General features: G+C 43.7%; 1 protein-coding gene across 11 annotated transcripts in view; it reads left to right on the top strand.

Annotated features, from left to right (window-relative positions):
• The window catches only part of LOC129739391 (uncharacterized), a 485,831-nt gene that overhangs the window by 453,733 nt on the left and 13,996 nt on the right, over positions 1 to 18,102 (top strand). For 3 of the 11 annotated variants that reach the window (XM_055730823.1, XM_055730825.1, XM_055730821.1), the window contains 10 exons: positions 5,795 to 5,910; positions 6,675 to 6,902; positions 7,605 to 8,306; positions 8,399 to 8,751; positions 8,894 to 9,246; positions 9,354 to 9,783; positions 10,569 to 10,978; positions 11,294 to 11,946; positions 12,479 to 12,550; positions 13,449 to 13,549. In XM_055730823.1, coding sequence (XP_055586798.1) covers positions 5,795 to 5,910; positions 6,675 to 6,902; positions 7,605 to 8,306; positions 8,399 to 8,751; positions 8,894 to 9,246; positions 9,354 to 9,783; positions 10,569 to 10,978; positions 11,294 to 11,946; positions 12,479 to 12,550; positions 13,449 to 13,549 — 3,418 coding nt within the window. Of the gene's footprint in view, positions 1 to 5,794; positions 5,911 to 6,674; positions 6,903 to 7,604; positions 8,307 to 8,398; positions 8,752 to 8,893; positions 9,247 to 9,353; positions 9,912 to 10,568; positions 10,979 to 11,293; positions 12,260 to 12,478; positions 12,551 to 13,448; positions 13,550 to 18,102 lie in introns of those variants that run through there. The other 8 variants (XM_055730830.1, XM_055730822.1, XM_055730829.1 and 5 more) reach the window with 6 other exon arrangements.

The raw sequence follows: 18,102 nt of genomic DNA, 5'->3' as shown, positions 1-18,102 counted from the left end.
TTTTGAAGACACTATTTCACGTAAATTTCCTGGTTGACGGTCCCGGTTGCAACGAATATGTTAGTTTTCAGGTCACAGGTACAAATAGCTTACCAATTGAGGTGCTTCTTGTCCAGAAAGCTGTCTAAAGTTTGCCTTGGCGTAGGTTTCGTCGTCGTTTACAACGCAATCAAACTCTGTCAACAATATCGTATACAGCTTCCGAGATCTTGTTTGGTCGTAAGGTTTTGCTTATCCTAGCGATTAGTAGTCACTACCTTCTTATAAGTCTGTTTAAATGAGGTCTTCGAATCCAGACGAATGTGGGCCCATAACCTGCGCAGAGCAGAGTGACGCAGTGGAAAGTGGCAAATAGCTATCGCTTATGTAATGGGTAGATGTTTAAGGACTTGACGAAGAAACCTGAATAAAGATAACTCAATTCCACCCCTCAAACCTGCGTTCAATACCTTATTCGAACAGGGCCCAGATACGTCAGGATTGGGAATTTTCGAGTTAGTTCGAGAGGGTTAACTTTAACTGCCAAGTGGATCAGCCAGCAGCCAGAGGACCTACAGCAAGAGGGCCACCAGACAGAAGGACCAGCCTGCGCCGGTACGACCCAACCCAGAAGGACCACCACAGGCAACGAGATGTCCAAGACCAGCCAGCCAGCGAGCCCGGGAAGATTCACGGGGAGATTCCTGGAGGAACACTCTGGAGGAATGCGGGTGGGAAGATGGTGGGTGTTCACCGTAAAGGACGATGATCGCTACAAGGCTCGATTGGTCGCAAAAGGATATTCCCAAAGACTAGGGTTGGTATTCCACAAAAACACAAAACCGGATCCACTTATTGGATATGCAGATGCAGACTGTAACAGGTGACGCAAACATGATCTTTGGAAACGTGGTCCACCAAACGTCAGAAGACGGCCAGTCTGTCATCTACTGAAGCTGAGATAAGAACCCTTTGCCATGCAATCAAGCAGGGTTCTTAGTTGAAAAACTTAATGGCAAATTGGGTGTGGGTAGTACTTCTTTCACATTAATGGAGGACAACATCACTTGCATCCAGTATCTGGAAGAACCCAACAGCGCATGAAGCATCTGGACGTTATGTATGCGTTCATCAGGGAGATCATAAGAAGCGTTAAGCTATCTTTGCGACACATCTCCACTGAGGATCAGCCAGCTGATGCGTTCACGAAGGCACTACCAAGAGCAAGGCATGCGAAGCGGTTCAGCGTTCCTAATTAATACTCATGGTTTTGGAGCTGTTCCGGACGAAATCCCTTGTGAACAGCAAAGTAAATCTGCTGATCTACGGACGAAACCAAAACATTGTTTTTTTATTTGGTTTCCGCTTGAATAATGATGACAGCTGATGATGGTAAACGCGGTACAAATGTTTACATCATCACGCTGCGAAGCCAAACAACTAAAACTAGGTTCGTCGTAACTCATAAGTGTTACCAGATATTCTGGACTGTAGTTTCGCTACTTCCAGCGATAACAAGCGATTGACCCGAACTCTAAATATTGATAAAAATCCGACTGATTGACAACTTCAGCTCCTCTAATAGTAATGCTTGACCAACTGTATGTTCATTTACAGGTCCTTACCGTTAAGCTAGGTTCCATCCGAGGCTGGCGGATAGTTCTAAATAGAAAGTAGAACGCAAAAAGAAAGTTAAGAGTGCCGACTTCAAAGAACTTGTTGAAAGCACGCTAAGCGAGGAAACGACTCTCTGGGCGCTATCGCAGGTCGCAGTTATAGAATTCAAGGACTTGGGTGAGTTTACTACTTCGGGGGAGCTCAAGAAAACACTGTCCAGCATACCTGACATGAGTTACGAATCAATAGCTAAAAGGCTAAGAAAGACGTACGATGCATGCAGATTTCAACGATTAACCTTTCACCAGCAGCGGCTAATATGCTACTGGCGGTAGGGAGTGTAAGAGACTCTTACTTAGAGTTGGATGTTTAGTGGGACACTTTAGAACTGCGATCAGGACACCGAAACAGCTGCAATATTACTTTAAAAGCTGGGACTTTGGTCACCAATCCAGATATGCGACGGATCCAACGCGATGCGGTGAAGAAGGACACTTCGCTAGAGATTGCAAAAATCAACCGAAATGCATGCTATGAAAGCATGACAAGGCCGCGAAACTGATGGACTGCCTGACACATAAAAATGCAAAGGCGAGGCGTTTTCCCATTCAGGAGATTGTGGTAGATTCTATGCATTCAAATGCAAATTATATGCATCTTCTTCTGCAGCAGCTACGCTTATCAAGATAAATGATCGTGGAGTTCAACACAATGCTGGATTAACTTGGTTACGAATTGAAAGTAGAGGCCCCTGGGATAGGAGGACGCTTATTGTTAACTGAGGCAGCAGGTACAATAACTCTTGAGGCCACAGCATACTAGAGGCATTCGCGAGGCTGGAGGTTGAGCGGTTTAATACTCGAGCTAACAGCACCTATCGTAATCATGGAATACCAGCCATAATGTCGTTGATTGATGTAACATTTTCGAGCCCAACACTTAAAACTGATATGAACTGGAAAATGTGTGAAAACTACACCCACAGGGATTACCAGGCGATACGCTATAGCTGTGATTGCAAAGGAACCGCTGGTCTAAGAGCGGAGATGGAAGACCAAAGCTTTTGATCAGGAAGTCTGCGTCGAATCTATAAACAGGCAGGAAGCATCGCTAGTGTAAAACGCTGTACAGCTAACGAAAATGAGAGTAGCGATGTATAACATAACTATGTCCAGAAGAAGTATACCCGAGTGGTGGCAACGACCGGCTTACCAGTGGACCTCAGAAATTGCGCTCTAGCTGCCTCTACGATGCCGACAGAGAACCGAGAGGTGCTGCTTATCGAGCAGCCAGCCTATGAAATTGTTCTAGCGAGTTTTGGTGACCCGAGGTCGCCGACCAAAAAGTGTCCGAAAAAATTGAAGGATATCGTTGCAGCATGCCTCGACGAAGTTGCCAATAGCCCCTTCAGATGTGGGAGTCTACGACATCAAGTCAGTAAAGAACGAGGAACTTATAACCATCGCTAAGTAACTTGAGGTGAATAAGGCCCCAAAGTTGGATGGAATCCCAAATTCAGTGGAGGAGGTGGCGGTATAGACCATTCCAGATACTTTCACAGTGGTGTTACAAAAGTATCACGACGATTCCTTTCCTCCACCTATGGAAACATGCAAAGTTGGTGTTATTTACTACCGAGTCAGGGAGAGTCCACAGGTCATCTGCCATCGTACAGACCTAATTGTCTGCTGGATTTCCTAAGTAAACTACTGGAGAGGATAATCTACACAGAGGGTGAAAGTGAACTGTCGAACAGACAATTTGGTTTTCGGAAGGGGTAATTCAAAGAGGGCGCCACCCGAAGAGTAACAGAGTATGTTAAACGCGCATTTAAAAAAAGATAGGTGTTTGTCATTGCACGATTGTAATGATCAACGTTAAAAATTGCCTTTAACAACGTCAGCTGGGAAGCTATCGCTAAAGCGCTTTACAAGATAAGTGTTCCTAATACCCTCTGCAGGATAATTGGAAGCTTTTTTGGGAATCACGTCTTGACCTACGAAACCGAAACCGGGTTATGATCAACTGCTATAACAATTGATTCTCCACAGGGTTTTCTCACTTGGACCTGTGCTCTGGAAAACCATGTATAATGAGGTGTTAACGCTGAAACTATCAGCAGGTGCGCAGCCGGATTTGCAGACGATATCATGCTCATGATCATCGGCGAAGCCATCGAGACGGTAGAAGACCTTGCAATGGTGGATGGAAGGAGTCAAGCTTCAGATAGCCTATCAGAAACCGTAAAACTACTTCTGACCAACAAAAAAGTTGTGCCGTATATGGAGATTACTGCTGGTGGACACACCACATCTTCGAGATAGCAGCTGAAATACCTTGGAGTAATGGTCGACAATCGCTTAAGTTTTTGTGCACATGTCAAATACTCTTGTGATGGTGCGTCGAAAGTCATCGATTCATTGGAGAGGATTATACTGAAGTGCCATGGTACAAAGAGTAGCAAAAATTTTCTCTTTGCAATCGTTGAACTATCGAAACTACGATATGGATCAGAGGCTTGAAGCTCCACCCAGAGGTAGAGCGCAACAAATCAAAACTGCGGAGTACATCGGCTGATAGCCATGCGAGTTTGCTGTGCGGTTTCGTGGAAGAATCTGCTCAGAATTAAAAGTTTTGTGGCTCGTGCTTCCTTGAACGAAACTTCTGTAGAGTTGACAAACCAGCATACTTCCAGCTGAATTGGCTGGGGCGGAGCACAGTTTATCACCTGTGTTTAAGCATGGATTCTTGATAGGTATTCGAAGCCACAAATGAGATATCATCTTTAGGTTGTGACCGCTCGAGTTGAATCCGAGTTCAAGGTTCTCTTTAATTGGTTTGAATACGTCGCCACGAGCTTGTGGCCCTGCCTTTTCTTCGATGCCCATCTAAACTCCACCTCTTTGCAAATCTCGTTCTCATCAATCTCCACCTACGTTCCCAAATCTCGATTTCTAGCGCCTGTTTGGAAAACACCGGCGATGTATTTCCACGTTTAAAATCCAGTGCCCAGGCCACCAAGTGCAGACTATATTCCACAGGCAGTGATTCACAAATTATTGCTGTATTCGAACAAGTACGAACTTTATTTCCCGGAATAACATTATGTATTTGATGTTTCCATTATCACGAAAGCATATTTGATCAAGTTTTCAATCGTTATTTGAATGAAAACAATTATGCCTCATCCATTTACATTAATGCCCAAAGCAAAATCAACATGTTCAAAAAATAAACACTCCATTGCTAGCTCACATCTTCCTAGCCAATGAAAAACTCAGCTACATAATTCCAATTGACGTACCCCATGATCATTTCACAACACTCAAACCAATCCCAACATTGCTGCCCTATTCCGAAAGCCCTCAAATCAATTGGTAGATACTTAATCCTGATTCCCAGTACCTTAACTACAACTTACCGTCTAACTCAAAAGACATCCACCCCTCATTCCGGATTGTGATTGGTTGGGACCAGCGAGAAAATATTCCCCCCAAAAGTGAGCCTATGACTCCAACGATCCTCCTAACGGATCAAATTGTCTGTAAAAAATGGAACTGAATGAATTAATTAACAAACAAACAAAATAAACTCTAACCCCATAGCGTGGCTGCTGGTAGGCTGATTGATGATGCATCCCCCCTCACCTTTGTATATCTCGTACCGATCTTCGGTTGTACTTTTTGAGTTTCGTAACCCCCCGACCCCCCCACAAACCACCACCCAATTCACACTTCTGTTCAAACACCAGTGCACACCTTAACACCTCACAAGTTTTGTTTTCGTTTGTCTTCTCTTGTATAAGTTCAGTAGATTAGCGTGTTTAAGTTCAGTTTTTATGTTGTGGCATTCACACCGAGTTTAGCTTGAGTCTCACTTGTAAGATTTCCAAAGTAGCAGAACGGTGGAATCGAGTGGGAGTTCGTTTGCTGATGGACAAATTTTGAAAATGTACAAAAAATTAAAATTTCAATGGCAAACGTATTCTATTTTGGTCCATCTCTGATATAGTGCAGCATGCTTTAAAGTATTAGTAAGCAATTATACTTAAAAAAAAAGAACATCAGAAAAAAAACTAACAGAATTTCTTTGTATTATTTTGTTTACCCTACAAACTTTTCTGTTCTTTCCCTTGAAAATAACTTGGGAAAACAAGAAACTAGACCTACTAATGGTTTGCATTCATCCATCCGTACAGGATCGCCATCGCCGAGGAAGAAACGCAACAACTCTACCCCGACCAAGAAGAACGTCAATGAAAAGAAACAGATACTGCAGCAGCTGGTATCGCCAGCACCGAATGCAGCTACTAAGGTAAAATAATTAGGTTTTTTACACATAAAATTGTAAAGTTTTCATTCAGACACGAATTTGTCAAGAATGGTACAAATGTATTCAATATTTGTTACGATTCAGAAATGTTTCGAATTCACAATCTATTTTATTAATATGTTAGTGTGGAATCCCATTTTGAGGGTTCATCTCGAGCTCTAGATATTTGAGAGCTCAGTTATTCTAGCGATTGCTATCGCTGATGTTAAGAGCTTTTCTTTCATAATCTTATGCTTCGCCAGAGGCATATCAAGGATGCCACATTGCCTGTTTTTCAATGTTTAATTTAAAATTCATTTTTTTAATTATCTACTTAATTCCTGTGCCATGAGCTTAATCCGGCTATATTATATTTCTGATGACCATGGGCTATACTCGGTTTATTTTATTCTATTTTTACCTACGACGACCATGAGCTGATAATCGGCTAACTGTCGATTTTATTTTGTCTAATTTTAATTCCCAAATGTCAAAAACATCAATCAATCGCCCAACTGGGCTGTCAGATCCTTTAATTTCTAAAATTATTAAAAAAAATATAAAAAACTAAATTTTGAAAATCGTCTAATTATGTTGAAAAGAGCTGTTTTTCATCAGGTAGATTGGTTTATAAACCGTTGACATAGTTTACTTCCATTTACATAATTTAAATTGCCTTCTATCGCGCAATACTTTTTTTTTAACAAATGGGAATATCTGTTTACTAATGTTCATCATTTCTGTCCCTTTTTCTCCAAAAAAAACAGCAAGTCAGCCTCGGCGAGCTGATCCAACTCTCGGAAAACCGGCTCAAGGTGAACCACGCCGAATCCGAATCGGACCTGAAGGAGACCACCTTCTCCGAGCACTCGCTCTCCGTATCCTCCATGGTACGGCAGATCTCGGACCCGAAGCTGGAGAAAAAGGTTACCTTCGCCCGGCTGCTCAGCAAGGTTTCGGCCGAGATGAGCAGCGGCTCCGAAGATCTGGCCAACGTGAGTAGACTGGTTTTGTTTGCTTTACTTTATTTTGGAAATTTTAAACTTTGTGCCGCCCATTTGCCTTCATATCGAAAATTTACTCACCAATTTCATTGCCTTTTTGATGCTTAAGGATTTTAGGTTATTTAAAAGACTTGTTTACGTGATCATTATTTTTAAATCATAAACTTAAATAATTCTATCTCTACCATATCGGATAATCATAAAATATTTTGGCTTTCTATGACTATAACCTCTGAGAAGAGTTCGTTCAAGTTGCGTTCCGTTTGTTTGTATTTTAAAATATTAACAGCCATATTAAGCAGTTTTGTTTGGTAGGATTTGCTGCATTCGTTACTTTTGAGATACAATTTCTCTGCCAACATCGTTCTACTGAGTTAAACCGCGCTACTTGATGCTACTTGCGACTTGTATACTTCTATCACTCTCACTCTCTCTTTAGATCGGTGTATTATTCGTGTTCTTTTTCGTTTCTGTTTGAGTTACTGGTATTCTCTCTCCACTATCGATGTGGTTTTGTGTCTCTGCAAATGTGGACGAAATTTCATGATTCAAGAGAAAACACACAATTGAGCAGTCAATGTCACGAAAACTTGTACAAACAAAGTAGAAAGTATTAAAAACCCAAAAAATCCAGCGGAAACGGAAAGAGAAAAAACGAAAAACCAAATTCCTATTTATTTTTCTTACCAAAAGGGAACAAAACATTCTAGCGCTTTAAGTCTTCCGACTGAAGTTCCGCAACGTGCAAATTCCGTACCGCCGTCACCAAGCACAAATGAAATTCGTTCGCCGCACAGCACTTCCTCGAACCAGGGAAGTGGTTCGCTGTCAAGTTCCGAGCTTGCTTTGCATGATTTTGGCTTGCGAGCCCAGCGACGGGTTCGGCCGAAGGTGTCCAGTGCCGATTCCATCCTGGCGATGTTCAAGAACTTTGCGACTTCGACGGCCGGGGTCAATCTGCCCTCGTCGATCGTCATATCGCCTTCGTCGACGCCGACGGCTTCCAGCCCACAGGACGACGTGGCCGGCGACGATGACTCGTCGACGTCCTCGATCCATACGCCGGTTAGCTTCTCTAGCGGTGCACCCGATTCACCCGTGTTCTATCGACAAAGTACCATCGAAGTACCCGTGCTCGATGCACTTAGCGCTCACAAAACTTCGCCCACGACTACAGCTACCCAGCAGCAGCATCCACCCACGATCCTGCTGGAGATCCCCAGCAACGGTATCAATAACAAGTGCCTATCTCCAATCAGAGAAATGCCGACGCCGATACCGTCACCAGCTTTAACACCGATCATGCCACGACCTCAACGAATACGGGGTCCCCAGGCCATGCATGACGAGTCCATGTCAGTGACTTTCAGCGGCGATTACTCCGGATACACGACTGTAAGTTTAAGATTCCTAGTGGGATCAACCAGGAACCCTAACCACTCACCGTCAATCTTCTTTGTGTTTGTGTTTACTCCCTTCAACGATAGAACTCTAAACCCAACCCGATAACCATTGAAATCAACCAACCCGAATCCGACACCGATTCCCCGACTCCGACGAATCTCTCAACTGACTCGACCAGTTCTTCAAACGGGTCCAGTCGGTCTCGTAAGGCTCCCCCACCCACAATCTCCATCTCGATCGATGTTCAACCACCTACTCCGGAGCGGGAACGACGCGAACGACCCCGGGATCTGATCATTCCCGAACTTATTATCCAACAGCCGAGTCCAACCAAGGAACGCACCGAGGTGGTCAACATTCCCGGATCGCCTCCACCGCAGCGAGCAAGCATCGGCGAGACGAGTTTTCTATTCCCGAACAAGCAGCAGCAAAAAAGGTGCGAGTTCTCTCTTTTTTCTTCGATGTTAACGTGTCTTGTGTGCTTGTCTTGATGTTATAGTGTGTCTTGTTTCGTACGCGTGAATCATCTTATAGAGTTCATTTCCCCTTAAAATCCCTCCGACTCGAACTACTTGCAGATTGCTGAAGCACTGGGAGAAGCCGGGCTCACTTGATCTCCCGTTCGATCCACCGATGATTACCATTACAGCAAATATGAGTGAAGTAGAGTCCGATGCCGACTGCATGTCTCCAGCGTGCGGGCCTCCAGGTAAACCGAACGGCGTCGGCGGGACCAACTCCCTCGGCGTTTCCGGTAGTTCCGTAGGCATGTGCTACCTTAGTCCGTTCTCGATGTGCACCCGTGGCGATCGAGCGCCCTCGGAAAGTAACCTTAGCTCGTCCGGCTACTCTAGTATGGCTAGTCCCGGTCCCAGTAGGTGTGGATCCAGCAATCCACTCTGCCCTAGCGAAACGGACGATCCCGGTTCAGGTGAGCTGCATTCCCTCTCTTAGGGTAGCTCTTCATTTGTCGTAAATGTGTCTGTATCCTAACGTATCATCATTTGCTTATTTCACGCATACTTACATCGGTCTAAGGACCCTCAGGGAAGGGGTTTCCCGGGCTCGGAACCATGCTGGACTCCGGAAACCGTCGTCAAGCGTCGATACTGAAGAAACACAACGATACGGGCGGTAGTGGAACGGCCGGAGCTTCCAACGACCGTCAGGAATCCTTTCGACTGAGGTCCGACTCGGAAACGCTTTCCGACGATCCGCTGCTAGAATCCAATGACGAAGGCATCGGAACGGATCACCTGGACGAAAAAATCGAAGACGGCGAGATCAAAAGTGCCAAAGAGCTGGAGATGTACATCAGCAAGGAACTGATCGAAACCGGCCAGAATCTGCTTAACGCGGAAGGATCCGCCTCCATGTCCCAACTACAGCTTCCGTCAATCGTGATCCAATCGGAAACCGGCTTCGACAAACTCTCGCCAATGTCTTCGCGATCCGAGAGCCCACTGAGGTAACGCCAAAATTCACAACCCAAGGCAACCGCTTACTGCTTACAGCCGGGATAGATCGTTTCTTAACGAACGCGTACACGTAACGCGAACTCTCTCTATCTCTTACTCTTCAAAGAGAGTTCATCGGGTGGGTGCTCGAAGGTTGAACTTCTCGTACAAAACCTTTGCTTGATAACTAGAAGCGATTAGTAGTGTGCCTTTCCCATATGTTATTCAAAATGTAAACGAAAACTCGTGTTGAGCGCACAGTAACGAGCCTTATCCATCTAGCGGTAAATATAGCCATTTTCACCCGATGTATTTTGAACTGACACGCATTCCCCTTTAACTCACTTTCAACACTTTTATTAAGGGAACCTTGCACATTTGTTATTTTCCAGTAGATTTTGATCAAAATCAGCAAAGTTATGAGTTCGATTGGCGCACTGTAAAAGAATAAATTAAATTAAAACCATGAACCTTGTTGAGTGTAAATCCAAGCGCTTGACCCTGGAGCCCCGCAGAGAGCTCTCCACCCTTCAAATCCCGCTGTTAACTTGTCTTGAATGAGCAACACAAATTCATCTCAGTCTACTCCAGAAAATCAGACCGTAACTCAACACGAACGAGAAGTTCAGCCGTCTTGCCGCACAGAAAACAGACACAAGGGCAAAGCGCGTAACGCTTGGTCGCATGCCTTCCGTTCAAAGATTTCTGTCTTCTCCCTAGAAAAACATCCCAAGATGTCCCCTGAAACCTCCCAAAAACCATCTCCCTCATAACACCCGACTTCATACATCCACAGTGATCGCACCGCCAGTATGGAACGCTTTTCGCCGCTGTTCTACGGCAAAAAGGATCAGCAGCTGCCGTTCACCGATTCAGACGGTCTCTATGACTTCCCTTCGTCCGACGGAAAAGGAGGCGGCAGCGGCTCCACGATCCATCACCGCAAGAGTACTGGACGCAGGAGAGAACGGCGAAGCTCCCGGTCCGGAACCCAGAGCCTATCGCCGTCGAAGTCAACTTCAGTCCTGCTGTTGGATATACCTACCAATACAGTTGGCAGTAAGGACAGCAAACTGGGAACCGGTGCGACGCCGGCCCGTAAAAGTCCTAAGAGGAGGCCACTGTATCGGCACCCCATTGCTAGTAGCTCTTCGTCGACGGAGTCGCTGACCTCGACTCGGGAGTACGCACAGCGTTCCAGCAAAGGTATTGGAGGGTTCACGAGTGACCCGTTTGAATGTCGTAACTGCTTGGTTTCATGATTTTGAAAAACCTTTCTGAACCGGATTTGAGGTTAACTTTGATGGTACAGCAAAACCTTTGGAGTGAAGTTTGATCCAAGAATTCCAAGCAATTGACACAGTACAAATGTAAACACGATACTCGATCATAAATTTTTCACTAGAAGCAATCTATTTACTGTGCACCATCCTCTAATCCGGTTCATCCAAAAAAAACTAAACTAACTGACATCTCTTCCATCTTCATCCTTTGTATCACCCCCAAATAACCCCACTCTAGCATTTGTAACGTTCACACGTGAGACGCATCTGTGCGATTCAGGAGATGACACCGGAGAGGTACGTTGCTCACTGCCACATCCGATCGTAACTAACACTAGCAACAACAGCGAGCTGACCAACAACAAGCCCTTCTTTGTTCTAACCACTACCACAACAACTACTACTACTGCTACTACTTCTACTCTAACGACTACAACTCTTACTACCACTGCTACTTCTTCTACCACAACTAAAACTTCATCCATTTCCACCTCTCCTTTCCCGATCGAACTGCCCCCACAGCCCCATCCTCCTTTAGTGTCTCCCGTGTCCAAACTCGACCGCCACCAACCGGAAGCTCCACCTCGATTCGCGTGCGCTGACTCTGACGTCTTCCGGCGACTGCTCAATTACAAACTGGACAAACTGACCTCCAAGGATCGTCCTCAAACGACGTCCTTGTCCAGCAAGGGTAGCTTCGGTAGCTATTCATACACTCGGGTCAGTCAAACCGACGACGACGACGACAACGATGCCGGCAACTTCGACGTCGACGATGACGACCGTTGGGACGACGATGAGTGCGTTGAGGAGCAAGACGATATCGAAGAGCTGACCGAAGAAGAAGAAGATCAAGAGACGGCCCACGAGGAAACGCAACTCGTCGAAAAGGTTTTGTTCTCTTTATCGTAGTCGGCCATGTCTCGCTCGCTTTGTCCACCGCTATTTCCAAAATGGAACAGTACAAATGTTCGTAGCCCTCGCACAAGCTATGTGGTGCTGAACTAAAATCGACAGAAACCAATTCGATCAAACAACGTCATTCGATGAACCAACGTTTCAAAAGAATTGATTTACGACAAACAATCAAAAAACTAAATCTAAAAGTGTTAGAGACCAAAATTCAGTAGTTAGCGTTCTTCTTTTATAAGTGTGTTGATAGACATTTGAAAACAAAAAAGCGCAAACGTAATCGACAACATTAGTAAGTAGTAGTCTGCCAGTATCATTCATCAACATAGAAAAATTTAAAAAAAATTCATCTCTAACATCCTTCATCTCAGTAGAGTGTGTTTTTGATGCCAATCGTTAGTTAACAAAAAAGAAAACCGGAATGATTCGGTCTGCTCGAGCTCTATAGTAGATTCTGCCGTTTCTTGCGTAAAGTTTGGTTCTGTTTTCTTTCAAATACCATTTCGAGCAGTTTGTTCTGAGAACTACTAGTACTACTGGAATGCTGTACAAATGTTGGCGCGGTTTCCATGCTCTCCCTACGGTATGAAATGATTTTGACAACAAAATAGTGTAACTATACTTAGCGATTGCGTAGTAGAACTGGCCGGGGCAAGTGCTAGATTTGACACCGGCCACTAGCTGTGTCCCGATGAGCGTGTTTTGTGTATCGTTTTTTATGGATGTTTGTTTTTTTCTAGTGTAGCGAAATTTTAGCAAATTACTAGCAAATAAGGCAGCTTCATGTCCACCAAAATAAATAAATTAAAACAAATTATGTTCCTTTAAATTATTTTTTTAACATATATTCTTTTAAATTTGTAAGTAGAATAAAATCATTTTAGTTTTCAAAAAACATTTTTATAATTTTTATTGTTTACCTGTTCTTTATCTTTTTTCTAAATTTTAATTAATTGAATATTTCAGAACTTAATCAAATGTTTTGATAAACCATTTTAAAAACAGAAAAGCATAATTTTTATTTCATTTGTATTTTACTTTAAAGTTTTCTTTAATCTTAAAAACGAAACTTTCAGGGAAAAATAGACGATGATTAATTGATGTTCTCTGTAAATAGCTAAATAAACCCCTCTAGCGATACCCCCTAGCCCCATGCAAATGAAACACCCGAATAACCCTTTTTTTTGGAACCACCTACACTCACACCTTTTAACCCCTAAGCCCCCCACCCTCTGCTAATCGGACCTGACTGCAATGCTGATGCTGATGCTGCTAGTGTACATATAGACATCTAGAATGATTTAGCAACCGAAAAAAAACAAATGCAAACGGAACGTTTAGCAATCAAATTGAAAAACGATTTTGTGATCACCATCCTTGGGAAAATCATGATTGCCGCCTATTGATTGGTGTCTGTTTCTTTTATTTACCCTCTTATTCCCTTTCCTTTGAAACAATTCGACGTAAAACAACCCAAACAGGATGTATCCAGCCAGATCTTGCCGAAGGTGACGGTTGAGGACATCAGCAGCAAACCGCCGAGCAAGATCGGTCGTCTCCGGGCCATCGGAAATCAAATAAGGTAATAAGTTGAAATAGTATTTTTCCAAAAAAAAAATAATATTAATTAAAATTTTACATTTGAATTAAAAAAAATTTAAGCATGCGTCAAAAGGCCAGTTTCGTCTAATGGCTGTTCGAAAGATTGTTTAATCCAGCGCTCGATATAAATTTGTTTGAGTTTTAAATAGACCACCAATCAGGCTATAAAAATTTATCAAAGTTGATACCTGTACTTTTGAACAGGGCAATTTTGAGAGCAAAACCTTGCGCTCTCTTACATTCTTCCGATAGGTATGAATAAAGTGTTGGATAGCGCCCAATTGTATAGTTTGCGATGAGCTTTAGGAAGAAATGAAATTTACGTATGCATATTGCCTCCACTTTGGTAGAAAAATGCTGTTTTTCAACTTTCATACGATCGTACTATAATGTATATGGCCCGTATATCAAAACAGCATAAGAATACAGCTACGAAAATGCATGCTGGGTGGCTGAAGGCCGTCACTTAAAAAAAATACCAGGTCGAAGACTAATTGGATTACAAGACTGAAAAAACAGTAGACCAAATCTGACATATGCACAAAAAAAGCGCTGCTTTCAGAGCTATCTACATCGACTTCTGCTAAATTTCATGACAAATCCAAAATCTTTTTGGAAATACATCAAAAAACAGCGTAGGATATCTGAGCTTCCGTCTGAAATTTTTTTGGTCTGCCATACAGCGAACACTGATTCCGGAATCTGCAATCTTTTTGACGAGAAGTTTCCAGCATTTTTACATCTGGGACCATTTCTCTAGAGCAACTGAATATGGCTGTGAGAAATGTCTCACCTCTAGATTCCTCTGTAATTGGTGTTCCAATCGATGATGCAAATGCTTATGCTGATGACCTCAAACTTTTCCACACCATCATAGGCCAAGAAGACATCGATCTGGTAGAAAGTCCGGTCAACACGTTTGGTTTTGAAGCGACACCAAAAGATAGCCTTTGAACGACAGTAAATGTACGGTTACACTATTTTCTCGCAAGCTGAACCCTCTGTATGCTCAGCACACTTCCGGAGACGGCAGTATTTCCAATGTAGACTGATTCAACGATGTGGGCCTTATGAACACCGATGCCGCTTTCATCGGCTAGAGACACATCCAGACTCTCGCGAGATATTCACGTTCGTTTCGATCAATTACTACTACGAATTTAAAAGACTGATGTTCGGTATAAACTGCGCCGCTAAGGTGTTTCAGCGGGAAATGGAAGACAAACACAAAGGCCTAGATGGAGTGATCATCTTCATAGACGATACCCTAAACTATGGTCGTACGAAAATCGAGCACAATCGACTGGTCACAGCGGTAATGAAAAGATTGAAAGATCACAGGCTAACGGTCAATCAACGTAAAAGCCAATTCGGACGTGAGAAGGTTACTTTCATGGGACACGAACTGTCGGCTTAAAAAATCTTGCCCATGCTGGACAAAATAAGTGCTGTAAAATCGTCTCGTCGTCAGCTGACGAAGTCCGCAGCTTCCTTGTCGTAGTAAACTATGTCGGAAAATTCATACCGAACCTATCGAGCATCAGCACGCCCCTGCGCTACGAGCTGCTCTATAGTGGCCAGGTGTAGATCAAGACGCTGAATTTAAGTGCAAAAAGTGTGTGTAGGGGAAAGGTTTCCTAAATGGGCATATCGGGTTAAATGACCCTACGGCTGTTTGATGGAATGGCTGACTAGACAGCTTATCTGACCAATGCATTTTGAGGGTAATACGCTTAGAACATAAGGCAAGAAAGAATTTTATGAATTTACAAACTCCAAAAAAAATTTAAAAAATCGTTCAAGGTTTTGAAACATTTTGATGTAATATTTCGACTTTTAAAAATTATACGTAAAGAAGCTTCAAAGAAAAACTAGGATGGTTTTTGTATCTTATTCAAATGAACTTAAGAAATTAAATGTATTTCAGCTTTTGTGGAAGTTTAATAATGATTATATAGTGGAATAATAGAGTGTTTTTGTATGCCCCCATCATGTTTGTAAAAAGCCTCCATCCTGAAATAACAGGTTAAATAGAATAAAAAAATGATTTTTATTATTGAAACTTCAAATCTAAACTCTGAATAATATCTTAAGAGAGAATTGAAGATCTCAAAACAGATATGGTAAAGTTTTTCTAATGGATGAACTGCCTCCATAGTATGGCAACCCTAACTTTTGTTTTATTTCATAAAATTATAATATACATAGATTTTTATGAAACTTCAGCTTTGTTGTACGGAAATTATTACTTTCTAGCAGTTTCAATGAAATTATACGGAAATATTGCCCAAAAAACAGAAATTTTTTCAAAACATAAATAGGCGCATTTAGCCCGCACGGTTTGAGGTTCGGCATTTTTGACAACACTTATAATAAAATCATTTTCTTGGAAACAGAAGAAAATTTTAACATAAAAATTACTAGAATGTATATAAAACAGACGCCTGCACACGTGTATATAGTTTCTGTACACATATTCGATGTGATATTTGATTAAATCAGTGTTCTGCTTAATAGGCGCATATAGCCCGCTCCTCCCCTAATGTCTAGCTGTTAGAAACGGTTCCAATCCAGAGCCATTGCGCATAAGGGAGATGTCTACCGCACCACGGAGCCATCTAAATTGCGATTTCCTCGGTCCTTTACCAGATTATAAGTTCCTGTTTTTTTATTATTAGCTGTTAACCCAGGTGGTAAATCCCATTTACGGATTGCATTCCAAGGCGTGGCGAGCCACCGCGTCCCCCCAGTTTGCTACTCTGGGTCCATGGGTGCAATTTGGACGACTCATGATACAATGCTAAGGAGCACTGTACCCCCTACGCCATAAAGTCCACCTGGGGCCACTGACCTTTGTTCCCACCTCGAACTGTTTGACACATTTTGCTTCAATAGTGGGAGGTCAATTCACGCTAGTGCGCTCCAAGGCAATACTCGTTTCAGAATCCTCTATCAGCAATACTTCGTTCTAACACAACTCGATGCGCAACCCCTCCTCTGACGAGTTAGGACCCGACATCTCATCGTGTGAATGAGGTCCCCACGCAGCGCAACTACTAACTATGTGAATCCAGTCCAGGAAGTCCAGAAACACAAAGCGAGTTGTCGACGACACTTTCTCTGTTCAAACACGCGGGTAGGGGGGTAAGCCCCCTAAGCCACGTGTAGGACTCAGACTCCTCCGCACTCACAAATAGTGTTGACTTAAGTCACCACTCAGCGCAACTACTAGATTTTCAAGTCGGGCGCTTGACCACCCGAAGCGGAGATCGAGCTATAGACCGCCCTCATCAGGTCACACTCGTGGTTCAGGCGCATCAATTCCCGAAACGCGTGTCGAACCCTGACACCTCCGGCAAACTGTGCCCTTCAGACACTGACGTGTAAACACGTCCCTAAGTGATCGGCCCACCATTGGCCACCACTATGCGCATCTACTCGTTTTGCGAGTCGGGTCTATACCCACCGAAGCGCAAAACGAGTTGGCGATCGCTCTCCCTCCGGTCACGTCCGCATATCAGGGCCATGACCCCCCGAAAGCGTGTTGGACCATCACGCACACACCCAAGTACTGGTACCTAAGTACCCGGGTGAACCACTTCTTCCGCGCGGGTTTGGCAGACCCGTCGACAACCTCTAGTGGGTTTGGTGTAGTTCTCTTGGCCGTACATCTGCAATTTGCCGGACTTGCAGACACGTTTCCACTCTGCACCACGGGGAGGTGGAACTACGTCGCAGAGCAAATAAGTTCCTTTTTGTACTCGTCGATTTGTATAGCAGTTACTGTGTGGTAGAAGTAATGACTACGATAACGTCCGCCGCGGTGATTCAACGCATCGAAAGAATATTCACACATCTGGGGCTCCCGGAGGTTTGACTGCAGACAATGCATCCAGCCAGCAATTCAAGGATTTTTGCGTTGATAACGGCATAAAACTTGCACATACCACTCCATACTGGCCGGCCGCTAACGGGGAAGTCGAACGACAGAATCGATCAATCCTCAAGGCTTTGAAGATCGGCCAAATGAAAGGTGAATCCGTCGCGACCAGTCTGCAGAACTACCTGTTCATGAACACGATTGCACCTCACTCGGTTACCATCGTATCTCCAGCCGAATTGATGTTCGGGAGACGTTTTCGCGACAAGTTCTCGCACTTTAACGACGAGCCAGTTGTCGAAAATGAGGTGAAGGGTCGAGACCAAGCGGCAAAGTTCCAGGCAAAGCTCTATCGCGATGAAAGACTCGATGCCAAAGAATCCTCCATCAAAGTTGGCGACCAAGTACTGATGAAGTTACAACAAAGGGACTACAAGCTTGCACTGAACTTCCACCCAAGGGTTGTAGTCAACAAAAACGTCAGCAGTATTACGGTCCGTACAGAAAATGGAGAGGTGTAGAAACGTAATTTATCACACCTCAAGCTTTTGCTGAATGACGCAGATGGCGGTGAGACAGTGGGTTCAGAGTCGAACCCAACAGTCGACGTTTCCCGGAACTTCTGTTGAGGTGTCTAGTCCAATGGTAACGGT

Source organism: Uranotaenia lowii, chromosome 1 (genome assembly GCF_029784155.1).
Source record: "Uranotaenia lowii strain MFRU-FL chromosome 1, ASM2978415v1, whole genome shotgun sequence".
Classification (NCBI taxonomy): Eukaryota; Metazoa; Arthropoda; class Insecta; order Diptera; family Culicidae; genus Uranotaenia; species Uranotaenia lowii.
The sequence above is the reverse complement of the archived record's forward strand: the minus strand, read 5'-3'. Positions and strand labels throughout refer to the sequence as shown.